The sequence below is a fragment of the Biomphalaria glabrata genome, chromosome 16 (genome assembly GCF_947242115.1).
Source record: "Biomphalaria glabrata chromosome 16, xgBioGlab47.1, whole genome shotgun sequence".
Classification (NCBI taxonomy): domain Eukaryota; kingdom Metazoa; phylum Mollusca; class Gastropoda; family Planorbidae; genus Biomphalaria; species Biomphalaria glabrata.
In genome coordinates, this window is record NC_074726.1 from 21,773,343 (window position 1) to 21,791,510 (window position 18,168).

An 18,168-nucleotide genomic window follows, 5' to 3' on the forward strand; every position below is an offset into this window, starting at 1 on the left:
AGGGGTTATTATTGATATCATCTTCTTGTTAAATAAGACAGTCGTCTTACTGTCATGTTGCCAACGATTTTACCAAGCCTATATCAACTCACTCTGTTTGACTGACTGGTCAAATTCTTTAGCAGGCTTATTTCTCCGACTTTCCATTCTCGGATAAAGTTAAGACTTTTCACAATTATTCATTGTCGATGACAACACATCAATCCATTCAAAATTATACAACTAAATTAGTCAATCAAATTATCTTTAATTAATTCATTAATTTTGTTGTATATGTGGACGAGGATGTACCTCCAGACAATTTTTACGACATGAACCACACAGTCGTTTTACGACTTCAGGATAGCAGCAACTACAAATTTGGGAAATGTACTGAATCACAATTTTAACTTACAGTTGTAAAACAAACAAGCTAATTATTATGAAGTAACAATGGACAAATAGATAAATAAATAAGTAATTGAATAGTTCAGGGGAAAAATACCTTGGCCCTGCAACAATAATTAACTCTTTCTCTCCGTAATTATTTACCACATTCTGGTGGAATCAACGCTGGTATCGTCAGTTAGGAGAGAAAGAGTTAATAACCATACTGAAAATAGTTATTCACACTTTGAAAAATGAATTCAGATTCTGCGTCCTCTCTCCTTCCCGTGTCAGGAAGTCGTGTCCTCCTTAACGCTACATTACTTGGTGAGGTGTGTGTGTGTTGAGGAGCACAGGTATTCAGCGTCACCAGGGGAATGAATGTACGTCTTATTCTCATCTAGACATGTAGTGACATGTTTTGTGGATCAAACCTCAAATTAAGCCACTAGGAGAGTACATTTTGGTTTCATTATTGCTTTCATAGAAGTGTATTTAGTCATTGGAAAACCTGTCTTTGTGTACTAAGAGAAGGAGGAGTGGCTCCCCTTTTAACTGTTTTATTTCAATGATATTCTAGTCCTAGATGATCTATATGAAAAGAACTTCAACTACTTGACAATAAATGTATGTAAAGTTGCAGTGGCGTCACTTGGGTGGGTGTCACACAATGTGGTCCGTCTAAGGTGTCCCCCGCAAAACAAACACACTTAAAAATATTTCCTTTTTTTTTGTTCAACCATAAAACCGGCATTGAGCTAATTACGTACTTTCAATGGTGGTTAAACAACTATAAAATGATTGTCCAATTTATTTTAATAGTTCGTTTTTTATGACACTTTACCAAATAGTTACTACGTGTATTAGTAGATCGCAAAGTCTGAAAAAGACACTTTACTTTACAAATTAAATATATTAAAATGTAAGATTAAAAATTAGAGACAGTCTTTACGAGCTTCTAACGGAATCTGTCGTGTTTGTAACGACGATTGAAACAATTCAAACTTTTGTAAAATGCATAACAAGGTGCAAAAATAATAAAATGCTCTTAAAATTAAAAGTTTTCTTCACTAAAATTCAATCTTATTGATAACTTCATAAACGCCAATATCTTTGCGATTTCACTTTCAATAGACACATTTACTAGATATGAAATTCGTGTAAAACACATGTCGATGCCCTTTATCTATCTTAATAACTTCAATTTTAATAAGCATTGATCACATGACGCCACAGCAGGCTTGGTGGCTGAGCAGTAAAGCGCTTGGCTTCCGAACCGGAAGTCTGGTCTGTGGCATTTTACGTCTCGAGAGATGATCTTTTCCCCTTTCCAGTAGAAAATCGTTGGATATGATGGAGCCAAGATAGCCAAAATGGTCAGCAATTTCTAGTGGTTGACCATTAATAGTTACGTTAGGTGCAGTATTTGTGTTCTGAACTAGTATCTTAGTCTTGCTTTGACTAATGTTTAAGCCGAACTTCTGGTAAGCAGCAGATAGTTTGTCAACCAGGAACTGAAGCTGAGTATCAGAGTCTGCCACAATAGCTGCATCGTCAGCATACATGAATTCCCTGATAAGTGCCTTCCTAACTTTGGTTTTTGCCCGCAACCTTGATACTGTAATAACTTAAGTGAGGCAACTCAACGAGACATAGACGTTTATTTACACGACATCACAGGTACACAAAAACAACATCTTTCTTAGGCACAGTCTTTTCACTTCAGCTCTAGACTTGGGCGGAAATCGTTCCCTTCTCTTCCTAATGTTGACATCCTTCTCAGTCTAGTTTATCACAGTGCGCACATTCTAGCTTAGATGGCGGTGCGCATGGCAGAGTTATAACAATACATTAAAGAGTTTTCCAGAAGATCCTGTATGGAGAAATACATCTTCGTTGGTGTCGTTGTTGGCATAATACAGTAAGCAGGAGAAGAAAATGCCAAACAGAGTAGGTGCGAGCACAATTCCCTGCTTGACACCACTGCTAACCTCAAAAGGTCCTGATTGGGCTCCATTGAATTTCACTGTACACTTTGTTTCCTCATGAAAGCACTCATTAAACAGTAGTTTGGGAGGATAACCTATTTTCCTTAGGAGTTTGAAAAGGCCACTTCTGCTGAACAAGTCAAAGGCTTTAGTCAGATTACAAAAACGATGTAAAGGGGTCTGTCTCTCTGAATTTCTCCTGCAATAGTCTTAGAGAGGATGTTTTTGGTGGATCTGCAACTCCTGAATCCACACTGAGACTCTGGATAGACTATAGAAGCTATCACTTGCAGCCTGGATAGTGCCACTTTAGCAAAGATTTTGCCAACTATGCTGAGGAGAGAGATACCCTTATAATTGTTTCAGTCACTCCGGTCTCCTTTGTTCTTATATATTGTGACTGTCTTTGCGTATTTTTGAGACATGACCTGCTACCGCGCAAAGGCGGAGGAGATTTAAGAGTTCAGGGAGCAGGCGAGTTTCGTTGACCTTGACTACTTCCGCTGTACTTAACGAAACATGAACCAATAAACAAAAATACTCAATTGCTCAATTAATTATTTGTAATACTAATTATTTTGTTTTATATCGAATAAGGGAAATAACTTGTGCATTATTGGTAGACATAGTTTTAAGGACGGAGTTCTTCCTTTTTACATACATTTTTTGCTTCCGAACCGAGGTCCCAGGATTGAATCCTGGGGAATAGTGGGATTTTTAACTTCGGGATACTTGGGCGCCTCTGAGTCCACCCAGCTCTAATGGGTACCTGACATTAGTTGGGGAAAAGTAAAGGCGGTTGGTCGTTGTGCTTGGCAAAAAGATGTTCAGGTAGACTTTTTTTCTTCTTAAAATTTATTAATTCTCATTCACTCTTTTCTTATATATTACCGACGTTACTTCAAAAAAAGAAGATAATTACGTCCTATGCATTTTATGTGTCAATCTAGTCATGCATGCTAATCAATGACTTAAACTCTGCTAAGTCGTTGGTTTTCCTGACTGGTGCAGGCAACCTATTCCATTCTCTAATGGCCATAGGGAAGAAAGAGCACTTGTATGAGTTTGTTCTAGAGCAGAGGTGGGTAACCTTTTCCCATCGAGGGCCGCATTACAAAAGTTTTGGGAATCGGGGGCAGCATATATGTATATGAAAAATGTAATTACAAATCAGAAAAATAATATGCTAGCTAACTGTGTAGGCCTATATCTTTTAATTCACATTTATACTGTGTTATACATTACTTTTCTTTTTTAAACTTCCAATTGAACAATCAAAACATTAGCCATTTCTGAAATTAATTTGATGAATTTTTTTAAAAAAATTTGCTATAGTGTTTTGTTTTTTTTTACATCACGAAATTTCACGACAATGGTACAGTACTTGTACAGTTGTACTTAATGTGAAGTATTTCACTGTTTACACTTGAGCGTAATGTTCCGGAGATGTGGATCTAGCTTACTAGTTGTTATCCTCGTGACTGCTGTCAAATTACAGTCAGTCAGCACCAACCTATGATTACCCTTGTTTATTTTCAAACAAGAAAAAAATTGTTCTCAGATGTAATTTCTCAGATGTAATTTCTCAGATGTAATTTCTCAGATGTATGTTCTCAGATGTATGTTCTCAGATGTATGTTTTCAGATGTATGTTCTCAGATGTATGTTCTCAGATGTAATTTCTCAGATGTATGTTCTCAGATGTATGTTCTCAGATGTATGTTCTCAGATGTATGTTTTCAGATGTATGTTCTCAGATGTATGTGGACCCTATTAATGTGAACGTTTAGCAACAACGTTTTCTTTTAAGTGTGGAAATATTTAGATTCTGGCACACATAAGAAGAACTGACAGGGACTTTTCTTGTAGGTCGTAATTTGCTTGGAGGAATGTCCTCTGGAGCTGAATCAGCTTCTGCACCAAATGGTGAACTGAGGGTATTGAAAACTGGTTCCAAGTTTCACCTTTCAACAAAGGAAAATGACAAAGCCTGTTTTCACTTGCTTGCCTGGTGAAATTGAAAACTTTTTGTTTGAAAAGATTTAACATGCACATACATTTCATGTAGAAACAACTCATTGGAATACTCCCGATGTAAAAAGTGAAGTCTGTCTTCCACTCATCATTACAGATCAATGTCTTTAAAAGAACATAGTTTCTTCCTTGAGATACCATATTCTTCTCAATACCATCTTGTCCATGCCTGGCCAGCAGTTAATACTGTGATATAGAACATCGGAATGTTATGTTTCCAAATCTATAAGTACTTCTAGGAAATACCTGTGGTTAATTCCCTTAGCTCTGATAGGTTTGATCACTGATATGAATGTGTTTAATAAACATGGTTCATATTCAATGCAGCTTTGTGCAAACTTTCCAGTTAAGAGTTTATGGTTGGGATATTGTTCTATTTTTCTCAGTCAAAGCACGGGCTCAATCAGTTGTTACTAATGCCATCTTGTTCCAAGCTAACCCAACACTTTCAACACAGTTCTTCATAACATTAATTAAATACTGGCCTGTGTATTTATTTTTAATGGTTTGAAATATTGTCAATAAGAATAATCTTAGTTTACTTTAAACTTTTTAGCCTTATCCTCATAAGTGATAAGAATCAGAACTTTTTAAAATTTATATAGATATTGAGAATTATTTATTTTGAGACATATTTGCATTTTTATATGTATAAATGTGGGCACACTTGATTCTTTAGGTGTCCGCGGGCCGTACAAAGGCTTTGGCGGGCCGAATGTGGCCCGCGGGCCGTAATTATTTATTTTGAAACATATTTGCATTTTTATATGTATAAACTGTGGGCACACTTGATTCTTTAGGTGTCCGCGGGCCGTACAAAGGCTTTGGCGGGCCGCATGTGGCCCGCTGGCCGTAATTTGAGCACTCCTGCCTAGAGTATTGAATAAGAAATTTGTCTCTATCTTTGTATCTTTATGAGTATTTTATTAGATTTTGTTTTTCTATTTGTAAATTATGATTCAATGTTTATATGTATTATAGCTACTTTACTTTTAATTCTTCTATTTTGAAGTGTCTTACTTTTAGAATGCTACAGACATTTTTTTTTGTATAGCAACGCGTACATCTACACCGTGTTTACGGACCAAACATTAAAATGAAACTGAAAGAAAGCAGTGCTATGACCTGTCACTTATTATTAATTGATCTTAATTTCTGTAATCCAGGTAGATACACACACACAATGGGAAGAAATGTTTTCTTCCTCCTACACCTGCGAGCTAAATATGTCGCCTCAACCAGACACCTCAGGATACTTCGTAATAGTTGGTGAAATATGTCAAGGTAGTGTCAAAATAACTTTCTGGGTGAAGGTCAAAGCACTAAGTATGTATAAGGTTAACGTGAACTTAACATTTACCGAGGAGATGGGCTACCCTCGGTGTAACTTTTATAAGAATCTGAGAGCTGGTACTACATAATAATGGGACTAACAATCCATCTATAGAAGTATGAAATCTTACAAAACGTTTTATAAACTAATGTTCAGGAACATTTTGTGCCGTTATCAAAGTCTAGACCTAATGGTCTACCATTAGAATATTTTAAAGTTTAGTAGATTTATACAATCGTTTATTTTTTCTCCGAAAAGGGAGGGAATGTTCAATATTTAAAACAAAAGCGCTGTTCCAGTTGCTGCCCTTCTATGCAATAACTTTCCAAACAAAAGAATAACAAATGTTTACGTAGTTGCCATTTTCATAATTTCTTTGCTCTAGATAGGAGAAATATTAAACATGCGTTTTACTTTCACATAGGGCAGTGATTCTTATAATGAGTGTTTGTACCTCGGGCGATAAAGTCATCAGAAGGGTAGCTTAAGATTTACACATAATTAGGAAATATATTCATTAGGCTTCTTCAAGTGTAGAGGGACGAGGTCTTAGAACTAAAAGACTTACGTGTATACAATGTTCTCTATTGACATACGTCACAAATAGCCCCTGACAACCAGTCCAATTCTTCAGGTGTGGCTTAATTGTGTCCGCGGAACTGTTGTCACTAACAGGAGAAGGGGCGAAAGTGAGTAACTGGCGCCTAAATCAGTAACCTTCGGACAGGAGGGGCTCGTTGGCTATGGCTGGCTACCCACCTAGGAAAAGAACAACTCTGAATCCAAACCTCCGCTACCTTGCAGCTATACTCAATCATGGGAAAACGGGAAAGGTTTTGGGAATCAAACATGAGGAAAGATTAGGAGCCGTCGACCCTTTGGCAGTTTGCAACACCCTAGCATAGAGGATGTCCCTAGGATTTCTTCTATCTGGCATACGGGTGACATGTCCGAGCCAACGTAGCCTTCTCTGGGTGTAATTTTCAATTCGTATTTCGGGTATTTCTGCGACTTCTTGTGCTATTGTTTCGGTCTTGGAGAGGGTTATTATAAGGCCAAATTCTTGACATTCATCCGCAAAAGCATTTACGTCTTAGTAATCCTTCTTGTGAATGGGAAATGAGTGCCGCATCGTCTGCTAACAGCAGTCCCCGAATCAAGAACTACCGTCCTTCGTTCTGGCCTTAAGACAAGCCAGATTAAAAAGCTTTTATATTTTATTTAAAACACTTTTGTTTTTTTTAAGATTTTTGTGAGTGTATAAATGTTACAAAATAAAACATAAATAACAAAAATAAGCATATGCATTACAGCTCATCACTCTGTATAATTTATTATTGGATTCTCTAATTATATTTAAACTACATTTTTTAAAAAAGGTTTATTTTTATGAGAAAATGGCTAACATAAATAATTTTAAAATTTAAACAATCGCTTTAAAAAGAATTTTGAAAGTTGCGAAATATCATGAGATTGAATTGACTATACTTTAGACGGACAAAGGGACATGATACAACACACACATAAAATACATTTAAACGCGGATTTCCTTTAAAGGGGGTAAAAAAAAAGCTAATCGATTTGGGAGGTTATCATAGGAAAGATGCGCTTTAGTCTATCACACTGTATGTAAAAAGTATCTACTCTAAGGCTTATACTGGCTTACAGAATGGAACAGAATAGGGTAGACACCAGATTGTAATTCATTTGAAGATATTGTGTATTGACATATGGCATATAAATATGAGCTTCTCATTGAAATTATGATAAAAATATTGAAATATTGCGTTTTGCATATCACCAATTATGGTTTGGAAGAGTGATTTGGTATGGCCTACGTTATTGGACCTTCACTTTATCTGATAGAATTAAAAAAAAAAAATTTGTTTACCACTTATCACTGGTAACTACCACTCTGTTTTTTTTTTTTTAGAGACATTACTGTCAGAGATGGAGTGACCTCTCCATAGCTGGAAAAAGCCTGGACCGTAAATTTGCGTGTGCTGGGCTGCCCACACGTCAGCACTCGCCTCTCTTCCATACTGACCAGGTCCAAAGGGATGGCAAGCCATCGCAATTAGGGGTCAGGTGGCTGCTGGATAGAGCAGTAGTCTTACCACTGTCCCCCAGTTACGGGGCTCCATACTTGATTTTCTGTTAGGGTTTACTCCCTAAGCCTTAGAACTTACAGGGACACACACACAAGGCAGTGCAGCTAATAACGTACAGCTAGGGGATGGTTTGTAGGAAGCAGGACTGCCAGACATCTTGCAGCCAAACCTCCCCCGAGACCCTTGCAGATTAGCATGAGGCTTCACAGCCTCCGTTTCCATCTGTCACCACGAGGAGGTACTGCATATGATTTGCTGTGGAGAGGTTATATACTGGCAAGAGAGACTTATAAAATTGCTCCCCTTTCACAGATGCTAGCCAGCGGTGGCAACAAGTTAAGCTACCACACTAGACGCTTCACACAGCCTTTGTACAGACATCTAGAACTTTAGACTAACAATAATAAATGTGTGCGATTGGAGATATTTGTATTCATTGTTTTTATTCAATTAACTTTAACGATTATGGTATGCTCAGTGTGCTATGGTCCAATTTGTTTTTCAAACTACCTAATTCGCTACACTAGGCTTATCTCCCCTTAGCTTAGTACATTCAAAATTTATTTAATTATAACTAAATCATTAAATAATTGGTTATGTTTAAAACATTTATTCATGTGCTGTCGTCGACAAAGAGTAACTGGAAGAACGGGAAGAAATAACGTGTACAAAACGTAATAAGGTAAATAACTCCACATATACAGCCACATCTCCCAATAAGTAGCATTTATTTCCAATAATTAATTAACTAATAGTTGAATATTCCACCCACCCAGACAGATAGAGTGAGTTTTTTAAATGATTAAAAAGACTCCCGCAGGTATCTAAGTGTTAGACAACTCAATGGGAACCGCTGAAATATGAACGGCTATGTAGCTAGCTTGATGATTTAAGTAGATCTATTTAAGATGTGTTAAGGAGCGCAGGTAATCACTTGTTACAGGGAGGAGTATAACATACTTGTCTTGTTTTCATCCAGAAACGTGGTAGCTGGTGGATGGACGCACATGATGTGATCAGGTGACAGAATCATAGTTTAGTTACGAAAGGTAGATCTAGTAAGAAGGATTCAACTACTTTATATTAAACGTATGTAAACAATTCATTAAGCAATACAATTCTATGCCTTTTTATGTTCAACTCTTTTTTGTTTACTTTTCTTGTCACTAAAAGAAATAATAATTTTAGATTTATTGTATAACTACAAATACAGAAGCTTATTTCAGTTTACTCTAGATTCTAAGTTATTTGATAGATTAAATCTTTTTTTTAAATATGTCCTACACTATAAGATGTCATGTTTTGATTATATAAATATATATTTAAATATTTTCTTTAGGCCTACGACTTTCCAATCGTCTTTTCGGTAAAGTTAAATTACTTATTCATTCTACATTATCTATAATCGTGTTCTTATCATCTATATTAAGTTTAATGTCTGTTTTAGTAATTAAAGAAATGTCTGTAAGAAAAATAAGGGGACGCCTATCAATATCTTTCCGTAGAAATACTGTAAGTCGCAAATCAGACGACGTGTCCAGATTAACATTTGTGAAGGATGCATATCTATTTTAAATTATTTTTTTCGGCGCGTCTTTCATTCTAAAGCATGCTCAGTGCCTTCCAGCTCTGCTGAGGACCTGTTGGAGTATCTGAGAGAAGGTTTCCGTGCTGCCTTTAAGCGCTCGGCAAACACAACTCTTATATCTGAATTAAAAGTCTACATTAACATCCTTGTTATGCAGCTAATTTGCTTGTAGTACTAAACTTTAGATTTTGTGTCTGTCAGATGATGTTGGTCTCTATAACACCTTGTCATGTATAAGATTTGTACTATTAGAGGAAGCACATTTTTGCAGCTTTTTTCATTTTTTGGGTACGACCTAATAAGCACACAAACTAGCAAGGTTTTCATTCGTTTGGATTAAAGAATGTATCTCTTTTATAATTGTTCTTATTTAGAATCATGGGCTTGCCAGTGAGATTCAGCGTCGTGCACTGTGTTGGGACAGTTCTACTTGGTATTGGATTGACAATGCACATAGTGGGACTGGCCACCCCAAGCTGGGCGTCTGGAACACGTACAGATTCAAGAGGTGTCTCTGTTACCATAATGTTCGGACTTTGGAAAGTGTGCTTCGGACCAGAGTGTAAAGATTTGTCTGACTATTCAACTAACATCACAGGTATTTTTTTTGTTAACACATGTTCAATGTTTTGCATAAAGTAATCAATTCAATATTTCCAATTGTAATGAATTGCGTTACTGTGTGAGAGAATTCGTGTAATTAAAACAAAACAATATATGGTAACGTGGAATTGGAAAAAACACATAGCTTTCTTTAAGTATGATACCTACTATAGACTGGGGCTCAGATTGGTGCCTCCACGGTAGACTTACTTAGACTCTTCCCCGCCGTTCGTCACATTGGGCGGCAAACTGTCTCCACAAACATCTGTGATTGACAATGACTGAAGCTTCTCCCCAGCTGGTGTCCACTGCTCTGAGGTCCTCCATGAAAGTGTGGCGCCAAGTTATATGAAGTCGTCCATGTTTGCACCTTCCTCATATTGGCCTCCAGGTCATCGCAACTCTTGGTATGCGTAATTCATTTTGTGGGAGAACATGTCAAGTAAACTTCATGCGACGCTCTGTCACAACCTCGCTAAGTAGTTGATTCCCAGTTCGGCATAGGATTTCCTTGATTGAGACCTGATCTCTATAACTGACTTAAATCTGTAGTAGATTTTAAATTAAAAAAAATTGTGATAGGGCATTAATTCTTCTCAGCATGCGTCAAAATTATATCTCAGTTCAAAAAAGAGTTGATGATCTTACACTGCACCGTTTCAGTCAGTCACAGTCTTTGCACTGTTGTCTTTGCCCAATTGTTTTTTTTTTAAATTGTTTTTGTGATTTTATGCCATCCTTTAAACATCCGTGTGAATGAACTTCTGTCTAATACGTTGTCCAACTGCGAGAAATAAATTGTTTCAAGCCTTAGAATAACTATCATCTCACAATATTCTACTTATTTCTAAAGTTCATTAGTTGACTTTAGAGTTTGAATTTTGTTTTTGAAAAGAAACTTAACTTATAGAAGAAGGAGTTGTAAAGGTTTGATGAAGGTACCTTTAAATATTTTGTGGCTTACAAAAACATAGGCTACACAAACACTGTTTTTAATGCTAAAATTTTATTATAGAATTAAATTGTCTATTAATTACATTGGAGACTCATTTAGAAATAAATTAGGACTTTTTATATTCTTACTTTTGTACATACGAAGTAAACTATCTCTATTCTATGGCCTTCTTCAGTCGCGAAGCGACTATGGATCATCTCATGGAAATGAGATGAATGCCTGGGCATTAGCTGTGGTCGGAATGATGTCGCCCACACATCAGTTACCCCCAATCCACGCAGCTGATGTATCCAAAGGAACGGCATTGCAGATACAGTTTGGGGTCAGCGGCATCGCAGGTTCTGACAGAGTGTAGCACTGGGTGCTGCAAACTGCCTTAGGGTCGCCAGCTCCTGATTTTTCCTCAGGGTTGACTCCCGAAGCCTTTCCCTTGATGGGGTATAGCTAAACTATCTCTATACATAATCAATGTATGTTTAAATGTATGTTTGGGTCCGTTACTCTGCCTTTAAATTTGTGTTGCTGGCGTCGCCTTTGAACGCATATTTATTTATTTAACTAGCACAATTGTTGGAAATTTCCACAAGAATTTGTTTTCCAATTGTAGCTTCAACTAATTTCAATGTAAATTTTCTTAAACGATAGCTTGAAATATTGGGTAAGCAGTAAAAACATGATAAGCCGAGCAAATCAAGCTGATAGAACTTTGTGAAAAATTGTATTTTTTTTTTTACCAAGAAACTCATCCATTGTCTAGTAATACTACATCTACCAAGGAAGAGATTCAAAGCGCAATCAAGCAATCGAGGAATGTCAAATCTGCAGGACCTGACAGCATGCCAGTTGAAGCTCTAAAGGCAGACACTGACACCAGTGTGAAGTTACTCTACCCTCTCTTCTGCAAGATATGGGAAAAGAAGAAGTGCCACCAGAGTGGAAGGAGGGCTACCTCATCAAACTCTCAAAGTGTTCCACCGCGTTCAGCTAAACGGCATGAAAGATGCTGTAGATCCACATAGCCGTGACGAACAAGCCGGCTTTCGAAAGGAGAGATCATGCACAGATCAAAAAGCGACACTACGCATAGTTTTGGAACAGTCCATGTAATGCAAGTCCCCTCTCTACGTCAGGTTTATAGACTATGTGACTGCGTTTGACAGCGTGGTCAGACTTTTGAGACACTATGGAGTGCCTGAAAAAATTATAAATGTTTCACAGACAGGCCTATATATATATATATTATATCTAAACTGGAAATGGAAATCTTTTAACTCTACAAAAAATGTCGTGAAAATCTATTTAAAAAAAGGCTGAAACACGTATAGTAAAGTCACTATTGCGGAACAGTTTGCAGCTACTTTTAGTTTTGAATTTTTTGCTCCGTAATTGTTAGACCTATGGAAAAACTAAAAGTATCTAGGCGTTGCCCATCCATTTTCCGATAAAAATGGACACATTGTTTAGTTTTTCAACACATATTTAAATTTTAAAATTCAACTCGACTGAGATATGGTCAGTCACAATTATGGAACAGGATTTTTTAAGAAGTCACAATTGCGGAACACAGTAAAAATGTCGGAACAAAGTCTTATATAATACTTGAACTCCTTATTCTTTACATTTTTTTAAAAAATTAAAGCTAAAGACACACATTAGATCTAATTTAAGACTCACATTTTAGATTCTATACCTCTTCTTTAATTGTAATTGACGTCACACTACTCTGATTTTCCTTACAAGGTTTATTTTCCACATTTTTTTTTGTTATATTAATATTATATAGGTCTATATGATATTTGATATTATGATTTGTCTACTTTTTTCTGGACGTCTGGTAATCATAAATTCTATATTATATCTAATATTATTCACTAAATGTTTTTAAATTTATGTATACTAATGCAAACTCATATTAAAATTCCGAAAATCCAAATCACCATGTAAATATTAAGCTAAACGCGCAGGTCAAATAAATAACATCTATAGTGTTCCACAATTGTGACTATCTTTAAAAAGGTAAAACCTGGGTAAACACCTCCCAATTTTTTTAAAATTCAATTCCGGAAGGATAGCTATGAAATTACGTTTTTTCACATCCATTTATAAACCGAAAATTAGGTGTATCATGCAGGTGATGGGTCATTATCATTTTTAAAAAGCCTTAAGCCTTGACCTATGCGGTTCTCCTGGTACGTGAAAAATAATGGACGATTCCAGACCTGTCAACTTTAACCTGGAGTCAAAATTAATTTTCTGCTGTTAAAGGAAAACCTGTATATTGAAAATGTAGAGAAATGGACCATGCGCAGTTCCATTAGAGTAGTTTAGCAGAAAATTTCAAAATAAAGTAGATTTTAACTAATTTCGACGAGCTGTTCCGCAAACATGCCTGTTCCGCAATAGTGACTCTACTTCTATATGTAGTAGTTATGTAAAGTAATTATAAGTGGTAAAGTTTTTTCCCAACCCTAACCTATGTAACATATCATTTAATGTTTAGATCTAGATCATAGACTTATATATACTACTCTACACTGGACATGGAGATTTTTAACACTACAAAAAATGTCGTAAACATTATTTAGAAAGTTGAATCAAGGCGTTGTTTTGTAAAGTAGTTAAAAGAAGTAAAGTTGTTGTTTTTCAACACTAACCTATTTAACATTTAATTTTTAGATCTAGATCTAGTAATTAAACATCGAAAATAAGAGGACTCTCGTCTCATAATTATCATTTTGCAATTTAATTTTTAGATACATAATCTAAAAAGATATAAGTACTCAATGTATTTAAATGCACATAAGATGACTAAAATCAATAGACGTGAATTATTTCGATCAAGGATTTTCGGAACATTATCTTAATGGAAACTAACAGGAAATGGCTTTAGTTCATAAATTTGATTGAATATTTGGTGATTAATACATTACAATCTCTATATTTAGGTCTGTGAGTTGATCAATCTCGGATAAGAATTTGTTTCTGTTTTCCAGGTTAGATATAATATATATAGGTCTGTGATTTTACATGTTTTAGATGTTTCTTCACAAGTGAAGCTTATCTACTTCCTAGACCGAACCTGCTGCAGTGCGACGGGAAAGGCAGCGTGCAGGGTATGGACCTAAGAGCATCGAGGCGATCGAACGACAGCCCAGCGCGCATACCGCAGGATAGGCCAGCGAGCATACCGCAAGACCGATAAAATACAGACGTTACTTAAAAAAATAAATGATTACGTCCTACGCTTCATGCATCTAGTTATGCATGTTAACCAAGGACTTACATTCTGTCCAGTCACTGGTTTTCCTGGCTAGCTTAGGTAACACATTCAATGCTCTAATGGCATTAGGAAAGAAGGAGCATTTGTACAAATTCGTCTTAACATATGGAACGAGGAATGTGCCTTTATCTTAGTGTCGAAAATTCAGGATCCGACTTTCGGCTTACCTCTATGAAAACGAACTCTTCATTTATATTAGCTTCTTATTCATATTATCATTGGAAACATCGTGGTATTCCCCCCCCCCCGACCCACCCCCCACCCCCGGCGGAAAAAAATTATATGTATGTATATATATATATATATATATATATATATATATATATATATATATATATATATATATATATATATATATATATATGTGTGTGTGTACATAATAATCTTTATTACATTCTGACCCTTTCGGAAGACGTTTATTGTTTATTGTAGACTCCCCGCCCTTGCTAGCAAGGGGGTCTGGGGGAGTTCGCAGCGCTCCCCCAGCGCGGGGCGAAGCCCCGACGCCGGGCACTATTTCTGGTATTGAAAGCCAACAAAATGCATATTCTGAGGTATCTACAGTGCATTATCTTGCTATTAAAAAGTTTTATTTCAAAAACCTAATGTGCTATTCTTACTGACTTAGACCCTCTCGCGCCGTTCGGCCATTTTCCGGCAACTCTTATTTTGCGTAATTCATTTTGTGTGAGAACATGTCCCGCAAAACCTCATTCGACGCTCTGTCACAACCTTACTAAGGATTCGACTCCCAGTTTGGCATATGATTTCTTTGATTTAGACCCGATCTCTATGACTGACTCCTAAAATCTGTCTTAGCCATCTTTGTTGAGATACATTTATTGATTTTCAATTTCGGCAGAAGACTATTCACACTTTATTACTGGAGCCCAAGCCACTGGTAGAAATTTGTAACCTTTCTTGACTACGCTCTTGGAATTACATGCCTGTATTTCGCTTTAGATTTTATATCGAAAAGGAAAGTTTTTTCGTCAAATCATCTGTTGAGGGGTTTTAAACTAAGAAATCGCTGGAGTTTTTTTTGTTTTGTTTTTAATTCAAAACCCCATTTAGCTACGATCATAGAATTTGGTGACTATAGTTTGGTTTAAAATAATATTGAAGAAAGAGGTTTTCAACTCTAAACGCTCTGTAGGGGAATTTTAAACTCAATACCATCTGGAGGGGTTTTAAACTTTAAAGAAAAAGCCATCTGGAGGAGGGGGATTTACACTCAAAACCCCTTTGGCTACGCTCATAGATTTTATAGTGTGTAATTTGCTTTTTTTTTATATTGAAGAGGTACTTTTTAGCTTCAAACCCCAACTGGAGGGGGGGGGGTTGAAACTCAAAACCCCTTTGGCTACGCTCATAGAATTTTGAGTGTGTAATTTGCTTTTTTTATTTTGAAGATGGGGTTTATCGTAAATTTTTTTTTGGGGGGGGGGGTTTAAAATCAAAATCTTCCTCAACTGTGCTGTTGGAATTTGGGGATTGTTGTTTGCATTTTTTGGGTTTTGTTTTATAGAAGAGGGGGATTTAACTGCAAAAACCTCTGGTAGGGGGTTTTAAACTCAAAGGCCCCTGGTAGAGGGATTTGTATATCAAAACCCCCTGATAGGGTTTTTTTAAATCTCAAAACCCCCTGTTAGGGGGATTTAAACTTAAAACCCCCTGGTAGAGGGTTTTTAACTCAAAACTGCCTCGGCTGTACTGTGGTAAGTGATGATTTAGTATTAAAATCTCACCTAAAATAAACAAAATGAAAGCAAAAATCAGTCACTTAATTCCGTTCCCCCCCCCTGCGGGGGGGGGGGGATTTCATTTCGGGGGGGGGGGGTTTGAACCCCAAGAACCCCCCCCTGGCTACGCCCATGTGATTATAGTTTTATAACTTTTTTTAAAATTACAGATGCATGGAAGGCTGCAAGTGCCTTTGCTATTCTGAGCATGGTGGCAGGAATAGCAGCTTTAGGTCTGGCTTGCTATCATTTTATTATGAGTGTTCTTGCTAAACCAGAAACGAAAACTTTGAAGTTCATTATAATGGTAGCTGGAATTTTAGCACGTAAGTAAATCTCTACCATAGCAACATTCGATGGCAAAAGAGTTATTGTTGTTTTGTGCTATCTGTCTGTCCTTATGTTTTTTTTTCTCCACCTAAAAGTGCAATGGGAATTATTTTTATGTTAATATTGCCACCATCTTTCTTGAATTGGAGACATGATAATTTTTGTCTTCTGAAAAATGTTTTGAATTTATTTATTTTTTCTTGTATATTTATGCATAGTCGTGTTTGTAAAACACATACAATTAAAAAGTGTGTTCTATATTTTCTTATGGGAACATTAGGCGTATTGATCAGCATAGCTCTAGGTATAAAAGAATGCAGTGGACAAATTCAACTATCTTGGCAGCACACTCTCCAGAAACGGAAAGATCGATAATGAAATCGACCTGCGTATCGCCAAGTCCAGTGCATCCTATGGCAGACTTTGTAAAAATGTCTGGAACAGACATGGTATCACCGCAAATAGAAAGCTAGGGATCAATCGAGCCGTCATCCTCCCTATATTGCAGTATGAGGACAGTATACAGAAAACATGAAAAAAAAAACCCAACAACAACAAAAAAAAAAACTGAGCCACTTCCACATAACATGTCTATGAAAAATACTGAATATTAAATGGCAAAAAAAAAAAAAAAAACTTTACAAAACCAGATACTGAAGTCCTTCAAAGAGCGGGCCTACAAAGCATCCACACAATCATGAAGCAGTCCAAGCTGCGATGATCAGAACACGTCTGCAGAAATGAAGACCACCGCATTCCTATACGTCTCCTGTATGGCCAATTAAGGGAAGGAAAGCTCTCACAAAGTGGACAAAGAAAACGCTTTAGGGACACCTGAAGTCCTGATACATATTAATTAAATTTAAATTTTATAATAGAGTTTTGCTTCGACTCAGTTTTACACTATTTAGTAAACAGGTAAAATGATCTGAGTACACGCGACTGTATCAAATGTGAGACCTGATAGGATGAAATCGTTACTTAAAACAAAACTTTTTTAAAATTTGCATTTCTTTTTTTTTCAGTCTTGTGTGTTGTCATCAGTACCAGTTGCTTTGGCGGAGGCGTGTATCAGAAGTATGAAATGGACAAAGATGGTTTAGACATCGGGTACTCCCTCATCCTAAGTGCTGTCGGTGGTATCGCCATCTGTATAGGCGGAGTGGTGTTCTTTCTCGCCAGCTAAGGGGAAATATTAGTCAAAAATAAGTAAAGTACCCCTTTCAGATCTTGTGATCTATAGGGCCGATGATGTTAAGGTGGGAATCTTAGTGCTACCATAATGCCTCTTGCGCTTTGTACCCCCTCCCCCTCCCCCCACTCACCGAGACCACTCGTTATACAAGGCCTCATCACTGACATGCAACGTCACAGTCTGTAGGCAGTTTAGATCAGGTCTGTACGACGTGGCAATGAGCTATTGGTCTCAACTGCCCACAGGTTGTGACGTCGCAAGTCAGTGATGAGGCCTTGTATAACGAGTGGTGACGCACTCACAGACAGAACAACACTCTGTCAAACCTGAAAACAATAATTTAGTGTATTAGTATATCTGTAAGTCTTCTAGAGAGAAAAAGAGACATAAAAGAGAGAGAAGGGAGAGAAAGAGATAGAGAAGATAGAGAGAGAAAAAAGAAAGAGGGAGATAGGAAAATTACAAAATATGATTAATATAATTATTATTTTTGTTTATTATTCTTATATTCCCAATCTATTTGTAATCATCGCGCACACACATGTCAAATTTGTTTGTAAATTTTAATTTGTTTCTGTACTGCTGAATTGTATTACATTTTAAATGCTTATTGATAAGTAAATAAATATATTGCATTGGCTGA

At 36.6% G+C, this 18,168-nt stretch overlaps 1 protein-coding gene across 3 annotated transcripts; it reads left to right on the forward strand.

The window, feature by feature from the left end:
- Window positions 1-8,744: 8,744 nt before the first annotated feature.
- LOC106078866 (uncharacterized) lies at window positions 8,745-18,168 on the forward strand. Of its 3 annotated transcripts, none has more exons than XM_056014863.1 (4): window positions 8,745-8,852; window positions 9,795-10,018; window positions 16,171-16,326; window positions 17,356-18,168. In XM_056014863.1, exons 1-4 carry the CDS (start codon window positions 8,830-8,832, stop codon window positions 17,514-17,516), a joined length of 564 nt encoding a protein of 187 aa, XP_055870838.1. In that variant the 5' UTR covers window positions 8,745-8,829; the 3' UTR covers window positions 17,517-18,168. The 3 variants fall into 3 exon arrangements, with proteins under 3 accessions (XP_055870838.1, XP_055870839.1, XP_055870840.1); XM_056014864.1 differs by having other exon boundaries at window positions 8,746-8,921; XM_056014865.1 differs by having other exon boundaries at window positions 8,756-8,881.